This window comes from Gobius niger (genome assembly GCF_951799975.1).
Source record: "Gobius niger genome assembly, chromosome: 13".
NCBI lineage: Eukaryota > Metazoa > Chordata > Actinopteri > Gobiiformes > Gobiidae > Gobius > Gobius niger.
The window spans coordinates 21,861,299-21,887,549 of NC_136864.1; the positions used below are offsets into that span (position 1 = coordinate 21,861,299).

A 26,251-nucleotide genomic window follows, 5' to 3' on the forward strand; every position below is an offset into this window, starting at 1 on the left:
TTTACAAGTGAAGCCATGTTCCCCCCCCCCCCCCCCATCATAGCGTGAGTTATCATGCTGTCATTACACATCCATTTAAGTGCCCCACAAATCACTATCCAGAGTAAACACTTAATATGATCGATTAGACCAAACTAGGCATATATTTTGACAACAATGAAGTACATCCAAAAATGTGTAAAGATACTAACCTCAGTATATCAACCTCTTAACCGAGCTCACTTTTTTGGCTTTACCAAATCTAAAAGCTTCTTGACTGGAGCTTACAGGCTATAGGTCAAAGCCACGCCTCATTTGAAGGCTAAGACCGACAACACTTCCTTGTGTTATCGCCGCTTTTTTGTTGTTCTTTCATCACTTTTTGTTGCCTGTTTTGTTATACCTTTGTCATATTTTTGTTGCTTTATTGTCGCCTGTTTTGTAACGATTTTGTCATATTTTTCTTGCTTTTTCATCACGTTTTTGTTGCTTTATTGTCACTTGTTTTTGTGGCCTGTTTTGTTTACTTGATTTGTTGCGCTTTTGTCATGTTTTTGTGATCTGTTTTGTCATGTTTTTGTTGCTTTTTCATCACGTTTTTGTTGCTTTTTCATCACTTTATTGTCGCCTGTTTTGTTGCTTTTTAAACACTTTCTTGACGCCTGTTTTGTCAAGTTTTTGTTGCTTCTTCATCACGTTTTTGTTGCTTTTTTGTCGATTGTTTTGTTACGCTTCTGTCCCGTTTTTGTTTAGTTTTTTGTTGCCTGTTTTGTTGCTTTTTCATCACTTTATCGTCACCTGTTTTGTTGCGTTTTTTGTTGCCTATTTTGCCACATTGTGTTGCTTTTTCCTCACTCTTTGTTGCTCTTTTGATGCTTTTTTTAGTGCGTTTTTCACCCTTATTTTCATCTCGTCGTTGTCGCTATTTTTTCCAAGAAGCCTTTAGATTTGGGTAAAGCCGAACTAGAGAAAATGTGCTCGGTTAAGGCGGGTGTTCAGAGGTAACGAAATCACACTTTAATAGTGAGTGGTTTATACACAGAGCATTTACCCGTGACCTGAAAGCTTCTCAAATATTTACGTATAGATTGATGCTTTTCCTGTTCCAGACGTGAGCATGTGTGTTGTTTATTCAGATTCCCCCCAAACCTACCAAGCCCCTTGAACAGCATCTCGTGCCTCTTTTCCAATCCCCCAGCAGATGTTGAGACGTTTTGGTTAGTTTGCTCTGTATATAAGATTCTATGGAGTAGACACAGCTTCAGGCCTGTAAACAGTAGGTGGGTTTACTTGTGTCTCCTCTCTGTGGGAACTATCCATTAACAGATAATGGGGGAGAAATCAGAGTGATTAAGGCCCAGGGAATTATGGCTGAATACAAATTGACTCCACCTCCGCTCGCGTGAGGTACAAAAAACATCAGCAAACAAACTCATTTTTTGGCAAAGATACCGCAGAAGCCCATTAGGCGCCTCCGAATGAGGCAAATGGGGCCGGGAAGGTGGTAGGTGGCGGCGGCGCAGAGGGATGGACTCCCCCAGGACCACGGGCTGATTGGAGAAGCACAGCCTGCGGGGAACATCGCTAATATCTATCTCCTGCCCCCGACAGTTCGGAAAGGACAGAGCGAATCAAGTGCGAAATGCCGAAAATTAAAGTACGAGATTTAATCACGGCACCTTGTAAAAATTCACCCCATTCTATCATGGCGTTAATGTGTGATGGAAACACGCTCCGGTTCAGCCTAATAAAATCAGAAATAAGATGGGGAAAGCAAAGCAGCGTGAGAGCAGGAGAGGAATACAGGACGTCAATGGAGTCAGGTAACGGAAACCTACTACACTGTGTTAGTGGGCAAAAGCGTAACCCACTGCACCACTCGAGCCCATTATATGTCAAGTGTGTGGAAAACAAAACAAGGAGATTTGTTAAAGGGACTATACAGAGTTTAAAATGTTAATATTACGTATTTTCCTCCCCCTACATGTTCCAGCAATGTCCTAATGTGTAGAATGAGCCCAGACCTGTTCACCACAACTGTCTCTAAAATCCTGCCCTGTCATTTAAAAAGTTGTTAAATTCGGGTCCGAAGTGCCGTCATGCACGAGCTTAATATAGAAGCTGCAGTTACTCATAAGACCTGAGGTGGCAGTAGTGAGTATAAAAATGACCAACTTGCATCTAGTCTCTTTAAGTAGTAAATAGGGCTGGGCATCAATATATTTTTATTGATGCCGATGTATTAACGATACTAGGTTTTCGATACCGATTTTCCTTCCATTTAATTTCTTTTGCATGTGTATCATTTGTTTGAGGTAAAACCAAGAAACCTCTTGCAGCTACAAATGGGCAGAAAAAACACTTTCTTTTTCTTTCCCCCTAAAATTTCCCCAATTTTTCCACTGTTTCCCCCAATTTCCTACATGTTTTCCCCCCCCAAATTGTCAGTTTTTTTCCTACATCACCCCAATTTATTTTCTTCATTTTGCCCCCAAATTTTTTATCTTTATTTTGTCTCAATTTTTCCCAGTTCACAGATTTTCCTACATTTTCCCACCTATTTTCCCCCCCAAATTTTGCCCCAAATTGTGCCAGTTTTTTCCCCAGCATCTTATCAAATTTTTCTTTTTTTCAACTTGTCTTCCACTTTTTTTTCTTTTAAATTTTGATGACCAACAGCATCAAAACATAGATCTGAAAAACAAAAGATTATATATTTCTTTGTGATACTTTTTTCGATACCAGTAGTATAAATGCTTTAGAAAAAACTACTTCAACTGGACTTTTAAATTTGATTTGATTTTGATTTTGATTAAACTGTCATCATTAGTTTGGTCTTTGAGGCTGAGCATTGGTCGTATATATGTATGTGATGACCCATTAGCTTGTGTTGCCAGATAAGATGGTATACCTCCCTTTGAGGCAAGTAGTACCTAAACCGATACCATGCGCGTATCATTTAACGGTACCCAGCCGTAGTAGTGAGAGACAATATTTTGAAATAGTATGAGACAATATTTGGAGGCATCGGGTCACTTTCCGCCTCTGGGACATGCAACTTGTAAAATCAAAAAGATTGGGGAAGCAAAGCAGCATGACGCGGATGTAAGAATTCACACACACACAAACAAACAAAAAAGACTCAAGACTGACTAAAGTGTGTGCTCCTCCATGTCAAGGTCTGCACTCCAGTGTTCCCTGCCTCCACGGGGACCCCCGAACGGAGAGCCGGGTTCAGATTGTTGCCAGTGACATGTCAGTAATGGTGATGCTCCCTTACACACACACAGGCAGTTTGGAGCAAAAGAGTCAAAAGAAGAGCACGCCTACATTTACTACCCCCCCCCCCCCATTCCTCTCTCCTCCCTCCCTCTTCTTCCTGCGAGCATGATGTACGCAGGGGACCGGGCAGGTTCCGTGTCCAGATAAACATGCGCAACGCTTGGATGGCCGTTACAAAAGGTTTAGTCGGCTAGAACACCTTTTGGAGAGCACAAAGCGAGGAGGGGTGCAAACACGCGGGCGCCTTTCTCTGTTCTCGGTTCCCAAGCATGAGCGCACACAACAGACATTTCCACCTGACATATCAGCACTTGGCAAAGGTCCACCAAATTCTTTGTTTTTGGTAATTACACGTGATGAATTGCTCCAGGTAGAAGTTAAATGCAAAACGGCGGCACTGTTAGTCTGTACTACTGCTATGAATAATGTCAAATGTGTAAAGATCTGCTGTTTTTTTTTACTGTATATCGATTCCGCTTCGAAGAAAAGACACTGAAATAACAGTCTGTTTTTATGTCCTAGAACTGCTTGGTGAATTTCTGAATTTGTATTTTTAGACAAAACATTGTACATTGCCATAGGGGAACTAAAAGAAGATGCTAGAGCGCAGTAAGAAAACTGTGATGCTTCGGTATTTGGATTTTTATCTTTTTTTTTTTGCTTTTGTTTTTGCGAGTGCCGTGCTTAGAGCGGCGATGGCCAAAATGCGGTCAAAGGAAGTCGGTGCGGGTCACGGAAGAGACCAGAAAAAGCGAGAAATCCAAGCACAACAAAGACTTGTTAGCGAATGGTGTGTGTAGGCAGGTACAGAGGCCCACGAGGGACAAACCCCCTACAGCCACACAAACATCACTCCGGACAGAAAGCACTCATTTACTCCTCACAGTTCATGCCTATTCTTAACTGTTGGTCTTTTCACGTCTGCAGGGAAAAGAAGGTCAAGTGACTGCACCTCAACTTTGCAGGAAAAGTTGTTCAGAAGAGGGAAGACAATCTACACTAAGCTGGTACAGACGGAATTAGTCGGGTAAAAATAAATAAATGAAAAGATTTTAACTGTGAACAGCACAATTTTTATTTATTTCTAGCAAACAAACTGCTAATAGAGTAAAGAATTGACTATAGGATTTGTTTTGCGAGTTGAGGTTAGTATCTTCCACAAAGGAACTGACCATATGGGTGGCACGGTGGTACAGCGGTTAGTGCTCGTGCTTCACAGCTAGACGGTCCCGGGTTCGATCCCCAGATGGTGGGGGTCTGTCTGTGTGGAGTTTTCCTGTTCTCCCCGTGCCTGCGTAGGTTTCCTCCAGGTACTTGGGTTTCTTCTACCACAAAAAACATGTACAATAGGCCAGAATGAATGCGGTGAGTGAGTGAGTGAGTGGTTGGTGGTGGTGGTGGGAGGGGCCGATGGCACAGACTTGCTTCCATGCGTCTGCCCCAAGGCCAGCTGTGGCTACAATAGTAGCTTAACACCAAAGAGTATGGCGTGAATGAATAATGATTATTGTAGTAACACAGGATTGGAAAGCGCAATACAAGTGTGAGCCTTTATATGGTGATTATTATTTTGGATAATAATCATCCATTGAAACATGGATTTTTATGATGAGAGAGAAAAATCTAAAAAATAACCACTTAAAGGAACAGGCCTCCGTTTTTACATACTGAGATATGTTCTTACCTGAGCTAAGACGAGTTGATGCGTACCTGTCTGGTCTTTGTGTGTGCCCTCAGTCACGCAAAACGACCAAACATGTTGTTAGCATTTGGCCTCTCCCAATGTATTCCTATAGCTCCAAACGGGGGTGAAGTTGGAAGCGACCACGCTCTTCCACTGGCACACACAAAGACCAGACAGGTACGTATCAACTCGTCTAAGCTCAGGTAAGAACATATCTCAGCATGGAAAAACGGTGGCCTGTTCCTTTAAAGGCCGGGTCCAAACTCATTCCTAACTTTTCTGACATATTTCTAGCATCCTCGTTTATCGACACATTTCACAACATGCAGGGTCACTTCTTAGGGTCACTTTCACAGAAACGCTAAAAAACTCGCCTGCAAGTTTATGAAATCGATTCAAATGCTTTATAATTAGATTCACACTGTCTTCCCCACAAATGTCTATGTTTACACTATACTAAAGGAGAGCCAAACAAATTTCTTCTATTACTAGGAAGAAAAAATCAAGGTAAAGTGCCTTTAAGAGTCTTCTTTTCAGATTTCGCTGTGTCATAACTTTGACCAATGGGACGAGTTTTCCCGTGAACCAGCCCGTCAATCCTGTGCACAGAAAACCAGGAGGTCCAATCCGGAGCGGAGGGGGAGGGAGCTTGAGTGTTTACTTGTACATTTCTGTCTCTCTCTCCTCCACTCTACAATCTGACAGACTATCACTTTAAGTCAAGAGTAAACCAAGATGGCAGCACACTAACGGTACACGCCGGCCAGAGTTCGAGAACCAGTGAGCGGCATTGTAAACGCGCACAGACCGCGAGGAGCTATAAGTCGAGAGGGAAACTATAGGCGTGAACATAACCTGGATCTCTCTTTCACGTCTCCACAGAATGAGTGGCCTGGATGTAAAAAGTTAATTACGGCACCTGCCCGGCCCCGTCCGCGGCATTGTCGGCCTGAAGGATGAGCTCCGAAGGGGTCCGGCGCACACAAAGGATCGGGCCCCGCGGTCGGACTCGCGGCGTGGAGCAGTGTACAATTAGCCAGCCCTTGCGTTCTGCGGCGTACAATTATCAGCGCTCCCCTTAATTGACTCCCTCAGCCTGGTGCAGAGGGAGACCGACGCACCCCCCCCCCCCCCCCGCGCTACCTCTATCCCATCCCTCCTACCTCCTCAGCCCCCCGCTCATCGCACCACGCCGGGCTCTCCAAAGTCATTTAGAAAAGCGCTCATATTTTCCACACACACGCACAGTAAAAAAAAAAAAAAAAGAAGAAGAAGAAGAAAACGGGGGGAACATTTGGTGAGGGAGAATTCATCATCAGGTGTCTAGAGGTTTTCCTTAATAGAAAAGCCGAGTCCCACTGAGCGCGCTCCGTGTAGCGGCCAGCCACGCATGCTCAGGACCAGCAAGCCGCCACTCACAGCGGGCCGCGGGACATTAGCATAATTTTATATAACACAGGAAATTTAATACATCTCAGCAAATACGAGACAGGCGTTTTGCATAATTTTTTCCCCTTTTTTTCCCTCCCCCCCACCTATGCCTTCCATCTCGCTGTCCACGTGTCCCTCTCCCTTCTCCTGTCTGGTCGCCCCGGTGTGCCACTCTCCCTTACCCCTACCCTACTCTACCCTAGCCGCCGCCGCCCCTCCCCTCCCTCCCCGCTGTCTGGCCCTCTCCCGTCGCCCCATGGTGCTGCTCTCAGTAGGAGAGGGGAAGTTCATTACCTCAGCTAAATCAGAATTAGTCCCTTCATTTTGACGGGGCGAACTTCATTAGAAAGGCCCTTCCTTAATCCAGCAGGGAGAACTGATGAATCTACATGGGGGCAATAATTTGCTTCACGCAGCACATTCAGCCACTTCCTGCACTCTCCGGTTCGCCCCTCTTTTTTTTTCTTCTTCTTCCCCCCTTCTCTCTTCTCTTTGCTCTGTCTGGCTTTATGAACTCAGACTTACGTATATTTCTTTTTATTAGATCCACAGCAACGCACAAAAGGACTCGTGAAGGGAAAACACCTGCATATAATTAAGTGATGGCAGCGGCGCAGGAGTATGGAGTGAGTTATACAAAGTGGAATGTCCCGTCTGCTCAACAGGCTGCAGGGTCTGGCTCACACTCACAGTATAGGCCGGCGTTGATTCGGATGGCTAAATCGCTTTACAGTGCTTCCATTGTAGTGTAAATAGAGGTAGCGTATAGGAATCATAATTTCCCCTGATTTGAACCGTTTTCTGGTGGACTTTTTACAAATTGATCACACACCGATAAAGTCAATCGGGTCAGTGTGGATGTTTTCACAGGAAATTGTTCAGTAGAAGCGAAAGACGGCACTCGCTTCTAACGTTAGCAAATATAGCATGAAGCCAACATAGCTTCCTGGTTAGCATTGTCTGTTTTTTTTTTTTAAGTCTTTATGGGCTATTGAACCACTTTGCCCCTCTCCATATCTCGGTATTGTAATTTAGAAGAAAATATATTCATAGGTCAGCATTTGTTAAAGCAGGTGTCGTAGCATGTTGTGGTTTTTTACTCATTAATTGTCCGTAAGAGTATATATTACGCTGACAGAAAAGACGAAGGGAGAGAGGGATATTGTACATTCAATTACACAATGGATGTCATTTTTTTTCACTCAAATTTGGCTGTAAATACTGTTTAAGTGGTGCTAGCCCGCAGCTAGCTTTGCCCGATAGCCTGCTAGCTTCTTCTTCGTATTCCATTAGTGTGTATTGGTGCGCTGGGTCGGAGCAGAGAAAGCTGCAAGTGTAGTTTTCTGGCCAGAGACACCAGGGGGAGCTTCGATGAGTTGATGCGTACCTGTCTGCTCTTTGTGTGTGCCCTCAGTCACGCAAAAAAGACCAAAGATGTTGTTAGAATTTAGCTTCTCCTCCTCTCCTCTATGGGGCCAAACAGGGGTGATGTTAGAAGCGACCAAGCTCTTCCACGTTTCCCCAATTTAAATTTGGTTACGTGAGTAGATCCAAGTATAGTCACGTGTTGATTTTCTAGGTGGATTTAAAGGGGTACTATAGTGTAAAGCGTAATAACACCTCAGGAACAGGTATGCAATAACTCATCTAAGCTAAGGTAAGAACATATCTCAGTATGGAAAAACGGTGGCCTATTCCTTTAAAGTAATGGCGCAGAAATGGGAGACAGTTAATTTATTTCTTGACTTTATTTCCTCCCTCTGGTCACTTCTAACATGACATACAATTAATTCCAAAGATGACGTCTGTATCTATTGTCTCACAGGTAGGATGGTGTGGGAAGTTGGGTCAAACACTCACGCAGATGAGGAAGAAGGCGAATGGGTTAACGAGATTTCACATTCAGCTATGGAAAATTTAGTTTCAAGATTGGGAAAGGAGAAACTTGGGGTGATTTAAGTTCCCGTGTTGAATTGTTTTCCTTCTGCAGAGAGAGTTTTGCAAGCACCACTGCAGCACTTGGGGAACAACAAAATCCAATGTCAACATGCAAAGTGTCAAAGTCAACAACCCTAATGTGGCAATTTGAGCGAACCTCAGACATAACATGTTGAAGCAATTAGCCCAGATATAAAGTTGCATGTGTACAAGGCAAAAAAAAAAAAAAGCCCTTTACTTCTTGTCACCAGGGAGTCAGAAATGTGGTATTTGTACAAAATGGTAGATCATAGGCTGCTTTGGGAGATACATAAAAAGCCACACCGGTTGAGGCTTGCTTTAGCCCAGTTTTAAGCTAGCGTTAGCCCTCACTGACAACACACGCAAAGCCAAATATTTTCCGAGATGGCGCTCGGTGTGAAAACTTTGAGCACCACTTGTCTCTTGTCTTTGGGAGCGGGGAGAAGTGAATGAGGCCCGACAGCGCCTGCCTGCCATACCACTGCGCCTGGTGTCAAACAGATGTGCAACTTGGCAGCCCTTCCCCGCACAAAACACAAAAAGAAAAAAAAAGTCCACGGATTCCAGGGTGCTATGGAGCAACCCCCCTCCCCACCCCAACACACTCACACACACACAATCTCTCCCGCCTCTGCCCCCACCGTCCCCCAACAGTCTTCCTCCCTCATCATTTCCACACAGGGGGGCCCCCGCCTGGTAATCTCGTGTCCCTCGAATGTGAAGTCTCCGGCAGTGGCGGTGCCCCCTTGCGTCTTACCCCCCGCCTCTGGGGCCTGATGGGTAAATTGGAATGGCGCACCCTGCTGGCCTGACGAGAGCGGGGAACAGACAGCGGTGTACGCACACACGCTGGGACCCCTCCCCTCCCTCACACGCACCGTCTAATGTTTTGGACACGTATGTTTGGAGACAGGCTGTGGAAGTGGCTGCAGATTTGTCTGATGGTTCAAAAGGATCTACAGATCCAAACTAGAAAGACCAGCTCCTCCTCATTGTGTTTTGGAATAGGCTATCTTAAAGGGAAAAAAAATCCAAATGAAATAAACAAAATTCTCGGCACATCTCCGGGCCTGATCTCCTATGTCTCATTTACATAGAGATTGAATGTAAGATGAATAAACAGATAGGAAACAGTAGTGACACAGGCCTATAGCGCTGGCTCAAATTTGAATGTGCCTCATCTGGAACGGCTCAGCTTGGTGCCTTTTGTGCAAAACACACCTGACTTCTGTTGCCATAGTTTCTATTAGGCCTTTAAAAGAAGAAAGAAAATGCTTTACCTGACACACAGCCTCAGCCCACACTTCTGCTTACGACATATTCAAGATGCACATGCAGTTTTGTAGTTAGGATTTTGATGTTTGCTGCACTTTAATTATGGATCGATGAAGTTTGAAAAATAGTGCCGTTATCATTCTAGTTTCATTTCACAGTGTTTTTGCACATCATTCCTGGTCATCTTCAGCATAAAACAACAATTCACAATGAAACTTTTCTGCTGATTTTGTTAAGTGCTGCAAATAGCTTATCATCTAAACTCTTAACTGTTTTATAAGCAAACATTATGAACCTGTTGTCCACGGATTATCAGCTGACAAAGCTATTCTGATGCATAATTTGTTATTGTGGCTAATCCTTAAGCGACATGGATTGCTTATGTTAAGGCAGTGTTCTGGCCCTGTTTACAATTAAAAATGCGTCATAGTAGATTATATTATAAACCCTTTGGTTCCTCTGAAGAGATTCTGAAATCTCAGTGGAACATTCCTGGTTAAAATGGGTTAAATAAAAAAAATATGTAGGTGCATTTTTTTGCATTTTTATGCGGAAAAAAAGTTGATATTTGTGCATATTTGACCTTGTAGTGACGCAGTGGCTGTGTGAGTGGTCAGCATGGCGCCTTTACTTTTGACGGTGGTCTCTACAATGCTCCAGGATCAATTGTTTTGTAGGTTTTCTGGTAAGAGTTTCCGTCAGCGGAGAAAACCTTCAACACCGACCACCGTGATCAAAAGTAAAGGCTCCATGCTGATTGTTACAAAGCAGATACATTGTACAAAATTTTGTTTGTAGCAAGGTAGTGTAAAATAAAGTGTAACATCAATATTTTATATAATTAGTCGCCAATGCCATTTCCTCCTCATAAAACACCATTAAAAGTGTTAAAAGAGTAGATGCTACTTTGATTGCAGTAGGATTTTCCCTTTGGACTACGACTGTCCAACGCCTCCTCATATCTGCCTTGTTTGCCCCTCGCTTACTGTAAGTGCATGAGCGCTCGAGTCCACATCGGGACGAAGCGGGGACGTCCTGAAACAGTCAGTGGGACCTATAGGGGCTAAAGATCAGCGCGAGAGAAGCCGCGCGAGGCCCACGCTGTCAAAGGCAGCCGCTATCTGGGGGCCGCGAGGGGGGTGCTGAGACATGACATACATTTCATTACACTTAAACCAACTGTGGGTTACACTCGGAGCCCTTGGATCTCTCCGTGGGCGTCTCGACGAAGGGAGAGAGGAGAGCGCGGAGGTGCAGGAGAAACGCCAGCACAAAGAACACAATGGCTGGGTGGACAAAGAAGGCCACCGCCGGACTAATTGCTCAGGGGCAGCTAGGAATATTTAACGTACTTATGGGTAAAGCTCAATTTTCATTTACCATCCTTTTGCCATGAGTAAGTGAGGCTATTAGGAGGAGGCGCATGATGAAGTCCATCCTCTGCAACATCTATCTGTCTACTTCCGCGAGATAATGCTGCGAGATTCAGCGAAAATGACTCTAATTGCTAATATACATTATGCATCATGGCTGTTTTTGTGTTTAAGAGTCTTTTTACCCATGGTGACTAGACTGCATCCATCTCCCATCAGTTTAAAGTTAGTTGCATCATAAAATATGGATTATGTAAAAGAGTTCAGTGCGGTGTATTAGCAACAGTGAGTTTGACGGCTCAACACAAATCCAGCCTACAAGTTATCTTCCAGCCCTCTGTAAGGACACCATCGCCTCCCTCTGCCCGGGCCGCGCTCCGACATCTGTATTTAACTCCAGCACATACAGATGGAGCGGAGAGACAGAGAGGACATAAGTGGAGAATGCTCCTTATCGGTGCTACACTGTGGTCTTTTCAGTCAGAGAGACCACTTGTCCATTAACACACTCTGAGAGGAAGAGAGGGGAGGACAGTTCTCTGGAGAGGCCCGCAGACAGAGTGCTCCGGCGGAGGTTACAGGAGCTATATTAGAGTCCAGGAGAAGTTGAAACAGTTCTTTGGATAGTGAATGTGTGGGTTTTACTTTATAGATTCTCTGCGTCCTCGTAGGGTCATGGCGCAGCATTTGTGAAAGAAAGTATTGTGAATGACGATTGGATTTAGGTGTAAACACTGCAGGTGTATAGGGAAAGTAAATGATTCAGTGATATCAATTTGAAACTTTAGCTCGAGAATAAATGAGGAAAAAAAAAAGTATTGCCAAGTTTTCATAAAAACAATGTAAGCACAAAAGAAGCCAAAATGTCCTATGTTTTTCAGAGACGAAATCTGAATATTGGATAGAGTCAGTTTTAAATTGAAGGTTTTACTTTGTTGATATATAGTTAAAGATTTGGGGGATTTAGGATCTTGTTTAGTTTTTGAATGAGCTATTTGTGAAGTGAATCCAGTCTGTAGACAAAAGACACCTAGCTTAATTTACACTGACAAAAAAATAAATACATCTAAATATTGTTGAAAGCAAGACTGCAATGTGTGGAGTCTATAGGAGCAACTTAAGTGGAGATATTGAGGAAAAGAAAAAAACGGGCCTTTAAGTTTTATAACGTCCTCGCATCTGCCTGATTATCGTCATCGCCTTTCGTGCTACACGTAGATACCAAACATGTCAATATTTATGAATGAATATGCGTGTGAAAAGTGAAGGGAGCGCTGCAAAGTTGTAGTTATTTATCTCCAGCTTCCAAGTGGACAAAACGTCATGAACTAAACATCGCACATAGTCTTCAATCTTATGCTTAAGTAACTTCCTGAAGTACAATTCCCAGAATTTTGGAACTTCTCCTTCAATACTCCACATTCAGGCACATTTGTATCATTGCGGGATAGGTCCAATGTGCTTCTAGTTTTCTGCAGCCTTATGATAGATATAAAGCATAACCTACTTCACATAACAAAGACACGTTGACTGAAATTCCCTTGGAGTATTATTAAAGCGGCTATAGAATTACAAAATGCTATTATTGCTGCTCGCTTGGGGGGAGCCCTCGCTCATTAGGCTCCTAAGATGTCGCTGGTTTTGATTATCCCATCCTTTCGTTCTCGTGACAAACTCCAGCTATTTTGTTGCCAATCTCCTTCCAGCTGTCACATCTATCTTAAAGATCACACGAACCTTCAAACGCACTTGTGATACATCGTCAAATTCGCCAGACGTCGGTTTGATTCCCCCATTGAATTTGCAGGATTAACTTGAGGAAGAATCGTCTCATATTTCTTAAAGGCGGCGGCTGCGTCTGACTTCAGAGAGCGCGATAGTGTGAGAGCGTGGTGGTATTGTCCAGGGGAGGGAACCCTCACTCTAACCGTCAGCACTGCACCAAGTGGGACAGCCATGATTAAAACGCACCATGGCTGTGACTGACAGACTCCCCACCGCCTCCACGAGATGACATGTCTCCGAGTGGCGCGCAAAAGCATCTCCTCTAATTTTAACTCCGACTACAACACCGACCCCCTCTGTCAAAACCCACAAAAACAGGCATGCTGCGGATCTTAACCACAGTAAAAGTGATAACAACTAAACAGAGAAATAAGTTTAAACACAACAATGGGGAGGGAAGAGACAAAAGGGCTGAGAAGGCGCCATTTCCCTCCGGTGAACGCACACAGCAGGAACCTGTGAGCTTGTGACAACACCTTCAAACAATTCTGTTACTTTCACACAAATATCTGCTGCTGATGCTCTCAAGCACTGCTCTCCCACTGCACATCCACCAGCCAAGCTCCCGTTACAGGAGAGAAACTCTCCAAAGTAAGTGAGTCTGACATTTGTCGTGGCAGGAAATGGTTCAAGGAAGAGAGAGGTGTGAGGTGGCGGTACCTGAAATGTATATGTGATCCATGTGTGAAAGAGTGTGTGAACAAAATCATTATGGGTTTCTCTGCGCTTCTTGCAATTCTCATTTCTTCACAATGAAGAGGACGGAGGGGGGGCTTCCTGTTATTGTCAGGGTCGTGTACTAAATGATTCACACAAACGGGATCTTTTACATCGGCGTCAGCACTTCAGCTGGGCGCCCTTGTGGGGGAATTCTTTTTGTGTGTTTTTATTGAAGTCTGCACAGAGTGCGCCCAAACGCTCTGACAGGGGGCCCCCGAGGGCGCTTGTCTTCACCTCCAAATCATAAGATAGAGAGACGCAGCTCCCTGTGTGCACTCAATTATACCCCTCCACACCCCTCACGCTCTACTCTAACCCTGCCCTCCCCGCCCCAAAAACTAAAACAGAGGCAGAGGAAAGGCTTCGGTAATGCAGTCCCAGCGGATGGCAGAGCGATCAGTCCGCGCTGCTGGCACGGCTGACAGGCTCGACGCGGCGGGTTCGCTCCCTGTAGTCTGTCAGAACGCTGCTACAGCATGACGGTTAGTACGCCTCCTCCCGGGACATGGGCTCTCTGCTTACCCCCAGCGGCCTTCACATGACAACCCTTCCTCTGACCCAGAGAGAACTGCGGCTTTGGCCCAATTACTCCCAGCTATAGGTGGGTTACAGCGCAATGATACCACAACTAGCACATGGAGCTGACGGAGGAGCCGAGGAAAAGTTACAGTTACTTCAAAAAGGGGTGAGAGTTAAGTGACTACTTCATCGGGTACAATTACGCGATAACCAATCAAAAGCAGACACATTAAAGGGGTCCGCAAAAGCTAGTTCTCTGCGATACAGCCCTTCCTTCCCCTGTGACTCCTGGCGTGGGCCAGTGGGGGAGAGCGCGTCTGTAATTCGATCAGCGGGCACAGCTGCATAAACACTGGTACGGCCATATTTCTGTCGGCGAAGACGGAATTGACTTTGCATGAATGGCCCCTCTCTTCGCTGCGTTTTCCACATGTGTCCGCGAACACACTGAAACTTTGCTCCTTATTATCCTCGGACAAGCCGCAAAAAAGTCCTCCCTCACTAAAGACCTCATCCAAAACCCTGCTGCTGCCTGACCTGTCAAAACCGAGGCATCCTCTGGAAAAGAGAGAAAAAAAGAAAAAAAAATCCCCCAAACAAAATAAAGCAACAACCGCTGGCAGGGTCACGGGGGCATGCGGTCTGGGGGCCTGGACTCTGGCGGGGCTCTCTGATTGGTGGAAAGGGCACGGAATCTTTTCAAAGTGAAATCTCCAGCTGATGGCTTATAGAGCTGCACTCCCCACAGTTTGTTTCTCTCGCTGCTGTCAGGAGTTTTCGCTTGAGCCATTTGGAAGGATTAGAAAAAAAAAAGCGCGGGGAAGAGAGTAAACTGGACATGGCGGGCGCGCGCAGACTGCGTAGGGTCTGAGTGATGGACCCCTCGGAGTGTGATAAAACCTTTTGACCTTGACGACCCCCCGCGGCGAACCCCTGACCTAAGACCTCTGGCACGGTGCCGGGGACAGGTGCAGGCGGGGAGAGAGCGGGCCACACCGCGCGGGACGTGTGCAGCGCGAGCCAAAAACGCAGGGCACCTGACCCTGTCCTCGCGGTCACTCCTCCAAGAATCGACGGGAAAAAAAAGTTTGAAGAGCCTGACAAATAATTAAGATGAATGTGACGACGGTCTGTTTCGCGGCTTTTGAGGATTTGAAGATCAAGCTCGTGGTCAGATGCCCGCTACCATGAATGTGTAAACAACGCGCCCCTGATTTCTCTATTCCAAAAATGAAAGGACAGAGAGGTGCAATTCTGTTCCACTGCTAATGATGTTACAGTGAAGAAACATTTCGGTGACTACAAGCTGCTGTGGAGACTGGTTTGCCAGAGCAGCTGGACACGGTGCATCTGGCTACATGCGGCAAGATCTCTCCAAGCCAACAATAAATTACCAGACCAAATTAATATAATAACATAATATTACATAAAAAAGACATTGATCCCCATCGGCCTTATTGGCAAACGTGTCTATATCAACATATTGTGAGTTATAATTGTTGGCCCTATCTTACAACATTGCAACAATTATTCTTCCATCCCTAAAATGGCATTACAATGTGGAAAGTATATGGATAAATATGGACTTTTATCATAGTGGCTATAGCTCCCGAGGCACAGTGGCATCAAACGCTGTCCGTAGTGTCGAGTGTAATAAGCAGGTATGAGCATGAGTGATGCTAAGCAGAGCCTGGTCCTCTGCCACAGCGGGCTCTCGGGTCGCTCCAGTCCGTGCCAGTCTTTCAGCAGATCCGCTTCCTCTCCCTGGGCACCTCCCTCGTGCTGTTGGCCCAGTGATTCAGTGCCTTGCATTAAGAGCAATTCACCTGCCTCCGGCGTCCCAGCGGCTCCGCTCCCCCGGGGAAACCAGGTGGAGCATAAAAAAGTTCCACATATGGTAAAGTCAAGCTGCTCGGAGGCTGCCGACTGTGTGCCGTGGGGATGGAGGCTCCTAAAAGGCCCAGCTGGCACTTGGAAAAGGGCTTGTGCATTACTACACCTCAGTGCTGGTTTGGGCTCCCCTTTGGAAAGTGTTGGCCGGCGCTCATGACCAACCATTTTAGATTTCTGCCTGTACACCCCCCCCACCCCCCAACCCCCCACTCATTCCGCGCTCCCACCCGCCTTCCAAACGGGTCTGTATCCAATTGAACATTTGGTCCTCCACTGCTGGTTAATCAAATTCCTCCATCTGGCCCCCCATCCCTGTGGAACACAAAAGGTGCAGCCTGAGCCCTGGTCCAAGTGCATTTTGGGAGGAACAGGGAGAGAGGGAGGGATGGACGGGGGGGGGCACATGGAGACAGGGACTGCCTACCTAACTTACAAAATCAAGTCAACTACATCAGGTAGAGTGTGCGAGGGCCAAAGTTTTAGGCAAACAGTAACAGCTTGGGAGTGAGCGTCTGAAGCCGGCTGTTCATATAGAGCCCAGGGAAGTGCGGGTTCATGTGACAGTAGGAGGGTTTATGAGCTAATACCTCCACATACACTGAGGAATACTGATGGAGTTGGCCTAAGTACTGCAGGATGCTGTTAGGTCTCCATGACAGCAGAGGGCGCTGCATTGATATAGATTTTTCAACAACCGAACAAATGGTTTTATTATTGGTTCCTGTTAGCTACCGCTGGGTGATTGGAAACAACAATTTGGGTGGCGTCTATATATGTACGGATAATACAGTGAGACTGAGACACATTGACCAGGCCTCGACAGGATTGTAACTTGAGCTCCCTCTACAGGCAGCAGTAGGAATGACACAGTGAATACAACAGCTAGTATATCTTCTATACCTTCCATGTGGATCCTAAGTCAGTGCTTGCGCATCCTGTCCTGTTATGTCCCCATGAGGTCTTGAAAAATATAAAAAATTATACTTTCACGGAAACATCACAGACCGTGAGATACTGATCCGAAGATTCGCTACGTGTTAAAACATTACGTTGGATGTAAATTCTTGACTGCAGGAAACGTCTGTGTTCTTTGAGGTAGGGCTTTTTTTCTTTCTTTTTTTTTTTATCTCAGAGCTAATGGCTAGTATCAAAAAACACCACAATACATAAACGTCTAAAAATGGTGTATACTTAAGACAGGCCGATTATTTTTATTTTTCATTCGTGTTAGCCGTTAGCTTCAAGGCAAAAACACTTACCGTGAAGAGCATGGAAGTTTCCTCCGGTGAATTCTAGTTTTTAACATGATGCTAGTGACTGTCCACCAGGAACTTCCTGTCTGCCATGTAAATCTTTTAGCTATTTTTTTTTTAGACAAGACCTCATAGGGAAAAAACGGAGACAGGATAACTCCAACTTAGGATCTACTCGGATGTCACGTGACCAATGCTAGCCTATTGACAGAACTGCCCAGAGCGACTCTGATCATGGACTACCCATCGGCTTTAGAAATGTGGAGGGTGGTTTAATTACCTATGACACAATATTACCCAGGAAGTAAAGGTCAGTGCTCTACACCAGAAGAAGAAGAAACGACCAGAGAGAACAATATTACTCAAAGCTACAGGAATAAGGTGAAATACAACTCCAGGTTTGTTTTGGTGAGGGAAAAGAGATTCAAAAAAGTTTATTGTATCTCTTCTGTAAATTATTGTCAATTCAAACTTGGCTTTCTTTGTAGGGTTAAATCCTAAAACCTGCTTTACTGACATCTTGTGGTTGGAGTAGGAATTCTTCTTCCTCAAAGTAAAGAGAGATTTGAGAGATCTGTGCAGCAAAACACAATCAGCTATTCACTGAGAGTTTCATCTTAACACCCATCTTCTCGTAAAGTGCTTTGAAATAAACCAGATTAAAAAAAAAGAGCACCGTGTTAATACAATACAAACATCCAGCAGCAATCATCAGAATCCTCCAGAGACACCGCAGCCTTCAAAGGACGTTTCATTATGCACTTATTTGCTAAAAAAGACCTGTACAAAAGCGGCACCAAATTAAACATCTTCCAACCAAATTTCCCATACTGTTTTATCTTTTTTTTTTTTTTCAAAGTGACACATCCTCATGCCTGTTCCCATCAGCCCGAGGTGAAGATGGGGACACAAATTGACGCCACGCCGCCACATGGCACACCCCCCCACTCGACGCTTAATACCCATTGTACGATTCCTCTCCGCGTCTGACGCTTCCGCTCCCCAGCCAGGTGGCCAAAACATGTGTCAATAATTAAACCGCTTTTTACATAACAGCATACAGAAAACGCGACGCAATTTGCTCGCCATATTTCATCGGGCCTTTATGAAAGCACATGAGAGCGCGTAATTAATCAAACCACTGGAATATGTGAACGGCAATTTCCACCTAATGGCACTTACAGGGATTGGGTCCCTTAAGCGCCGCGTCCTGTCTGCCCAAACGAGCCGGATTCATTTTCATCTGCGCAGTTCCGACAGTAAAGCGCGGAGAGAGGGTGTTAAACAACGCCCATTTGACACCAGGAAAAGGAAGGGAAATCAATGGCGGCGGCAGCGATGGTGAGAACGGATGGGAGGTGGTTATTTGCCAGGATGGTTTGCCAATGAGTCGTCATTTCATTGTACACTTGTAGTAGACGCGGCAGTCGTAGTTTTAGTGACTAACAGATGACCAAAATTGTCACACAAAAACGCATTGACTGCTGTTGTGCATTTTCTAAAATCCATTTCCTCCATTTCACCCTTCGCAGCCCTTTTAACTCAATGATCACACTGCTTGCCGCACACCTTCGCACTCTTTCTCTTCAAGTTCGCCTCAAAAAAAAAAAAAAAAAAAAAATCTCGCTAATGATCTCGCCTTGACCTCAAAATCCTGATGTACATTCCGCATTGACTTTAACCACAGGGGGCTAAACCAACCACCGCCGACTCCCGGCTGGGGACGTGGGCCGGGATCACGCGCTTGCTTTTAGTGGTTTTCTTGAGCTCGAGTCCTAGTCTAAATGGCACCCATGTCCCTAAAAGTGTCTACTCTCTCCCTCCCTGCGGCTCTCCCAAGACTCCTCTAAGTGCAGCATCTTGTTACAGTAACTCAGCCCAGGCCCAGAGACAGTGGAAGAGAGAGGGAAGCCATTGATTTTCCCCACCCCATTTCGGTTCCTCGTAGGCTTGCAGTAATTCCTTGAGGGGCCCTCGCGGACGTTATCGGAAGAGTGTCATTGCATTTTAAGGTCAGGGTTTTAGATTTGAGTGTCTTTTTATTGGTGTTTGGAACAAGACAAACAAAAGCGATGGTGCCATGTCCGGGACGCCAGACAAAAACGCTGCGTGGAGAAATGATGGAGCAACATGATCCACTGCGAAGACAGGGCAGGCAAGCTGCAGCTAAGTAGTGAGCTTTTAGCGGCCTCCATAGGTAAAACCGGAGTCTATAAAAAGATGCAGTTTGCTAAATAATTTAGCACAAATGCCTGGACTGTGTTGCCGTTCCTGCTTCACGCTTCATATCATCGATTGAAAAGGGAAGAGGAGAAGTGAAAGCCAATGACATGGAAGATTTGGGCCAGACAACTGCGACTGCATGTTTCAATTTAGCAACAAAATGGCTACAAACCATGCAAACAAGGTGAACCAATAAGAGCCGTAAACATGTCTTAAAGGAACAGGCCACCGTTTTGAGATATGTTCTTACCTGAGCTTAGACAAGTTAAAATGTACCTGTCTGGTTTTTGTATGTGCCCTCAGTCATGCAAAACCACTAAAGATGTTGTTAGCGTTTGGCCTCTCAATGTATTCCTATGGCTCCAAACGGGGGAAGCTAACACACTCTTCCACGGGCACGAACAAAGACCAGACAGGTACTCGTCTAAGCTCAGGTAAAAACATATCTTAGTGTGGAAGTACTTTGTGCCCTCAGTCATGCAAAAAGACCAAAGATGTTGCTAGCATTTGGCCTCTCCCAGTATTTTCCTATAGGTCCAAACAGGGTGAAGTTAGATGTGAGCAAGCTCTTCCACGGGCACGCACAAAGACCAGACAGGTACGCTTCAACTCGTCTAAGGTAAGAACATATCTCAGTATGGAAAAATTGTGGTTCTCGCTTCCATCATTGAAAGGCAGAAGGTTTGACAAAGCATCCTTTTACATTCAAAACATTTCTCTGAGCCTTTTCTCCAAGCGCTACCAATGATGCTACCCCACTCTCACCTCAGCCTTTGGCCCCAGCCCCGGGTCTGTGCTCGCTCTGAAGCAGCGTCCCCCCTGCATTTCCGCCTCCTTTACTCTGTCTAATAATTCGCCGCGTGTTTTCCGCTCAATGCCAGCCTACTAAATTCTTAATAACCGCCGCTAACTCCGAGCTTGAACTCCCATTCATTTACATCTTATTGAGCTATTCTGGCACAATTAAAATGCAACGCAACCTCCTTTTTGGTTCCCGATACATGCAGTGGTTTTTCAAAAAACAGTGGGCCAGTCTTGTGAGTCATTAAGCCACGAAAAAGTGAAAACGAAAAACAAGAAAAAGATCTATGTATTGTTTATTAGCACCTCGGGCTTTTTACCCCCAAGGCATTCTGGGTAGGGGAGGGGCAGAGGTCACCGCAATTACCATTCGGCGCTTCCTCGGAGTCAGACAGTGCAAAGACATGCATTGGCAGATTCCGCGGCAGAATCGTATATCGCATTAGCATAAAGCCCCGAAGAGCTAACCTTTGTGCAATTCCATTTGATTCGGAGAGCGGAAAACGGAGGCTGACGGCTTCATCCGACCCTGCTGCTCACAAGTTTGGCTATTCTGTGGTTGGGTTTGGGCAGAGCGCTAGACACTTTTATTGCAGATTTCTTTTATTGAGACAAAAGCTGGTACACAATGATATTCGGTTAACAGATTAAAGATGTGAACAAGCCAAAATCACCATCCTTCGATCTCAACCTGGGCTTTGTTTGAGTTAAGGATATGAAACTGACTTAAGGCGACTTAAACTAGTACTAGTCGGGGCAATGGTGGTCCTGACTCCAAGAGGTTAAACACCATTGGTTATCTGATCAGATGAGTGAGAAGAAAAGTCTGATCGCTTCTGCTGGCAACTATCTGAAAATGATTTTTCAGATAGAATGTTTTCTTGCTTTCTTTGGACACAAAACATGGCCTTTTAATTGATAAATTGTAGATTTAATTGATTTATTTCCAAATATTCGACAACATTCTCGAGGTAGGGGGTACATGGAGTACAAATAAAAGCTCCAAGGGGGTCCACAATACAAAAAAAGGTTTGCCTAGAGGACACCCTAAGAAGTACAAGTTAGCATTCTCTTAATCCGACTTTGATTTAGTGTAGCTTGCATTCGAGGAGCTGGAAACACTATAAAAAGTCCTGACAGCTGCACCCACCCTCGCCGTTTTCCTGAGTTTTTCTTGTTTGTCTTTTTGGTCTTGTGACTGCTCTCGCTAAAGATGTGCTTTTCCAAAAATAAAGCGTCGGGGGACGTGAGGGATCATTGAATCATCCTGGGTAGAATATCGCATCATCTGTACAGCTCCCGGCTCCTGTCTCCCGCTCTGCCTCCGGAAAAACGCCACACTGAAATTCAGCGTTCGGGCCCCACAACGCCGCGTGATAATTATCCTCCGCCACACCTCTTGCTTTCTATATGTTTGCCGACACCTTGCCTGCCCTTGTTCGCACAGGTTCATCACAAGTGCACTGTATTTTGATTTGAGCGGTAATGCCGGTATTTGCAGCATCATTAGCCTCTAATATGCCAATAGACATGGGGAACAGTGTATTTGACAGGCTGAGGAAAAGTCAGTGATGGTGTCCTTGGCACTGCCTTTTTCAGAAAACTAGTGTGGCTGTCATACTGTGGAAAGTTAGATACTATCTTAAAATGCACATTTAAATATATCTTTTTGGCCATGCAATAGCTAGGGCAGACTAAGGCACTATTTGAGGTCCACCAAGCAAAACCAACATGGATTTATGAAAGATAACCACTTTTAAAACTAATGGGATCAACAACAACTTTAAAGCCTGGTTTCGAAGAAGTTTAAGCTTCTGATAACTCTGGGGTGGGCAGAGTGAATGGAAGCATGCAGGTTTTCATGGTATACATTTTAAAAGTTTTAGCTTTGGGCTTTGATTGACAGGCCCTGGAGCTCTGTGGAGCCTTGTTGCTCATGAAGGTAGAGATTCCTGCCTTTTTTGTCCTTTTTTGGAGCATTCTCTGTAGGAGGAAAGTAAGTAGCCATCATGGATTCTCTTTGAAATCCTGTTATTAACGTAAATGAGGAGGAGCGAGTACAAGAGGTATGTCAATATACTGTATTATGTTTCACTACTGTGGTTGTAAACGGCACAAGCCAGGCATGAGTGGGTCCGCAGTTTACTTTCCGTGCACTTTTCCGTGTAAATAAACATCGCTTGCATGCGGCACTGGCCTCAGCTAATCACACGCCGTCTGGAGCCTGAAAGTTGCTACGATGAACTTCGGTCCTAGCTACGGTTCTCTCTTTGAACTATCGCACAGCGGAGGCGAGAGCAGGCTCACTATTTTACAACCTTTTAATGTGACATCTAAAATCGAAAAAAGATGCAATGAAATGAACACTGGGCATTGTGCAGCTGAAAACTTGCATATTGCTACTGTTAGGACTTCGACAATGCCAGCCAGTTTAAAGCTGCAAAACGTAACTATTATTAAGCACTAGAACAATTACCAAACGTGATTGCTATTTAAATAACGAATCAAGATGTCTGAACACATCTCTAAACATATGTAAAATTACTGCAGGGTCACATCACATTACGACAATAATACATGTTAAAGACAGACACACAATAAAGTGGGCAATGAGGGCAGCGGCGAAAAAGCAAGACACAAAAGCGAATGAAAGAGAGAGAACGCTAAGGGAGAGAAAGAGATGTGTGAATTTCCCCGCTCCCCTGAGAGCTCCCTTGATGCCAGGCATTCATCATCCGGCCTGTAATATCAGTGATTCTGCGGCTCCTCTGCTTACAGCCGAATTCATTTCTGCTTTAATTACTCTCATCGGCGGAATGCTGATGAAGGAGAGGGACCCGGCTTTAATTTGAATCAATTCCACCCGGAGAGCACTGGCAAACAACTGGCAGCCCGGCTCCGGGAGCCACTCTGGGACTGCAAGAGCCTCAGCCCTGGGGCCCCCACCGTCACGGGCCCCCACCAACCGGATACCTTTGTGTGAGGGAGGATGTGTGTTTTACTGACGAGCGTGTGAGTGTTTAATTGGTTCTTTTGAAGATTGCACAGTGTACTAATGTCCCTATGTAAGATAAGGGCAGGTGTCAGAATCCTTATTTATATGTTTTGATCCTTTGTGGCCTATTGTGTATAGATATTGTGTTTGTGTACAGTACTTATACATATTTGTGCTAGCTCTCCATTGTAGTTGAGTTTTCCATCGAAGGAACAGGTTCTCATGTAAAGCTTTTCAATTTTTGAGAACCATTTTTAAGCAAATTGAAATGATTGTTTCACTCTCTAAACACTACTGTATCTAGGCATCGTCACCAGTTAGAAAGAACACCTTCGAATTTTGCTAGAAAGCTAACAGAACACAGTTTACAGATTCCTAGGTTTCTACTATTTCCCTGATACCTTAAGACATTTGTTTTTTTGACCAAACGGCTCCCTCACATGTTGCAGCAGCCGCTCAGCGAAATGTAAATAATGCCAGAATTGCAGGTTTCAGCCCATGCTCACAGCAGTCATTCAGAAGTATAAGTGAATGAAGAGGCTGCACATGTACATTGTGATTATTTGCATAATGAAACTACCGTGTAATATGCGTTGGGCTCAGCAGAGGAGCCTTGCCGCTTGTTCCACCGTGCAGCTGTATATTGGATAAGGATTGTGATTGATTATGTGGTCTGCCCCACCTATTTGTTTGATTAAATGTAACTACGCTTTTCTTTCCTCGGCCCTAATGAAGCGGCGATGTGCAAATGTGGCGACGGCGCAATGCATTCTGCACAGCGTCATCTGCATACAGGCGGCACCGGCACCTTAATCAAAATCTGCTGTCAAATGCATTAACATTTATAACGATAAGATATAATTTACTTGCAAATACAGACTGTATTACCACTGCACAGACTGTTTTGGTTCAGACAACAAAAGTACCACTATACCGCCACCATTTGTACGCCTACCACCAGTACTTCAGCCTCTACTAGAATAGTTTTTAATGACAGGCAGGTTCATTCATAAGGAAAAGATGACATCAACTCTTTCGCCAGACAAAGGCGCTTTCTTTTGAATGACAAAATGACTCAAATAGCGAATACTAATGCACATTTAAGTTTCTTGCCATTACTTCCAGCGCAAAAGCCTTTTCCACTGTGGCTAATGCTCATGTATGATGCTCACAGTGGAAGACTTATCTCTATTTATCCAGCCTAATTTCCCGGTGGTGGGTGTGCGTGACCTCCGGTGACCCTGCCCCCTACTGGACAGGTGGGACGTTTGTTGGCAGTGCCTCTCTTTGGCCGTGATGAGCAGCTGGGGCTAAACAGCGAGCACATTAATATCTTCTTAATGATAATAATCATTATGGCATAAGCACCTTCCCCCAAAGTGGGACAGAGACGCACGCCGAATGTGCCGGGGTAGCATCATCGTTAGGTACAAAACAGAAGACAAAAAAAAAAAAAAAAAACTTGTATCAAATGAGTGTTTTAATGGATAATGCACACGGTAATGTAATAATGTGATAATGAGGTATGGTGAATGCATTGGGGAGGAAAACTAAGGAGAATGAGCAAATAAACAGTAAAGGTAACTCTTGGCTAAATTAAAAGTCTTGGTCTAGTGATTGTACTTTAACAAACGCGAGAAATCCGTCGTGGAGAGTATCAAGTATTGCAACTAAGAGCCTTTCCGTACTCTGATTCAGTGCGTTTCTTGAAGTACATGGCCTTTTTGAGAACTTTATGAATTCGGTTTACGTTGAAGGAAAGGTGACACAACATTTAGTCACAGCGTTCAAAAGAAATCATTACATTACTTAGTTTGCCTCCATGTGTGTGCCAAAGAGCATTTCAAAGACTTCCGTTGCCTTTGCGGCGTTAGCTTAGCTTGTCACACCACCACCGCCACCACTACTTCACTTAGTCTCTCGCCTCCGCGCCCCATTTAATGTATCTGTCAGTATTCACCTATCACAGGCCATTATCAGTCTCATCCGCGTTCATTATTGAAGCTAATGATCTGTTGTCCTCCCTGCGCCCATCTGAAAGAGGACTACATTAAAAGTCTCTTACCGACTTAATTAGTAATTATAAATGTTAAAGATTAATCAGCGAGCGCGTGGCTTAAGGTTGGCGTCTCCAGGCGGCGGCGGGACAAATGCGAAGACAAAGGGACTCAGAGGGTCTCCTCCGCCGCTCGCGCTCCGCTGTCACGCGGCAAATGGGACACGACGTATGAAAAAGGGGCTGAAAACGGGACGCATTTACGGCTAATGGTGGCTCTGCATTTTTTAAAACCGCGAATTAGACTGATGGCGTCTCAGCTTCCGAAGGTGTTTGAAGACGTAAAGTTAATGTGCTGCACCTTTAAATGCTCTCTTTCAAGTCACTGTTAAACTGTTTGCAACATGGCATTAAAAGCTGTTTATTTAGTGGATAGTAAAATAGAATGGGCTTCTACAGAGTGGACTGCAACGTAAATTTGTGTCTTAAATCCTCCAGCTTGCACTAATGGCAATGCACCAGTTTATTATAGCATGTTTCTCACCATCTCCAAGTACTCGAAGTTGCTTGACAATTTGGACTACTATCTTTGTACTCAGGGACTGACAGGCAGAGACGTGGCTGCAGTTCTGCACCAACTCTGACCACCACCTCACAATCAGATGCCTCCTAGGTGAGTTAAATGTCTAAGCCAAGGACACAACAATAGTATTAATTGTCAAGGGTCACCTCAGCTACTCCAACTAAAAGTTCTTGCTTGATTCAGAGAAAGAAAAACCCTGCTCTGGTCAGTTGTAATATTTTATCTGTAATCAGAAAGCATCTCTCGTTGTACATACTGTTAAAGACGCCGCATTTAATATCATAACCTACCCACATTATAGCTTTCTAACAAGATGGAAACAGATCCCCTAATTAAACCCTGCGTGTGCACTAATTCCTGCTTAAATCCGTACCTCTCGGACCATTCGGCAGCACCGCCGCCCGCACTCCAGTAAACATACACACCCTTATCAACATTAAACCTTAATAACTAATAAAGCTTTCATCCAGGGACTTCCTGTGATTTCCATTGAAGCAGGG

The 26,251-nt window shown here is 44.9% G+C and overlaps 1 protein-coding gene across 7 annotated transcripts in view; it reads right to left on the reverse strand.

Annotated features, from left to right (window-relative positions):
* The window catches only part of LOC306972487 (zinc finger protein 521-like), a 124,146-nt gene that overhangs the window by 28,756 nt on the left and 69,139 nt on the right, over window positions 1–26,251 (reverse strand). For 2 of the 7 annotated variants that reach the window (XM_079569128.1, XM_079569127.1), the window contains exon 7: window positions 4,390–4,586. The exons of the other annotated variants lie outside the window; for them this stretch is intronic. In XM_079569128.1, the coding sequence (XP_079425254.1) occupies window positions 4,408–4,586 (179 nt within the window). In that variant the 3' untranslated portion in view covers window positions 4,390–4,407. Of the gene's footprint in view, window positions 1–4,389; window positions 4,587–26,251 lie in introns of those variants that run through there. 7 annotated transcript variants of the gene reach the window in all.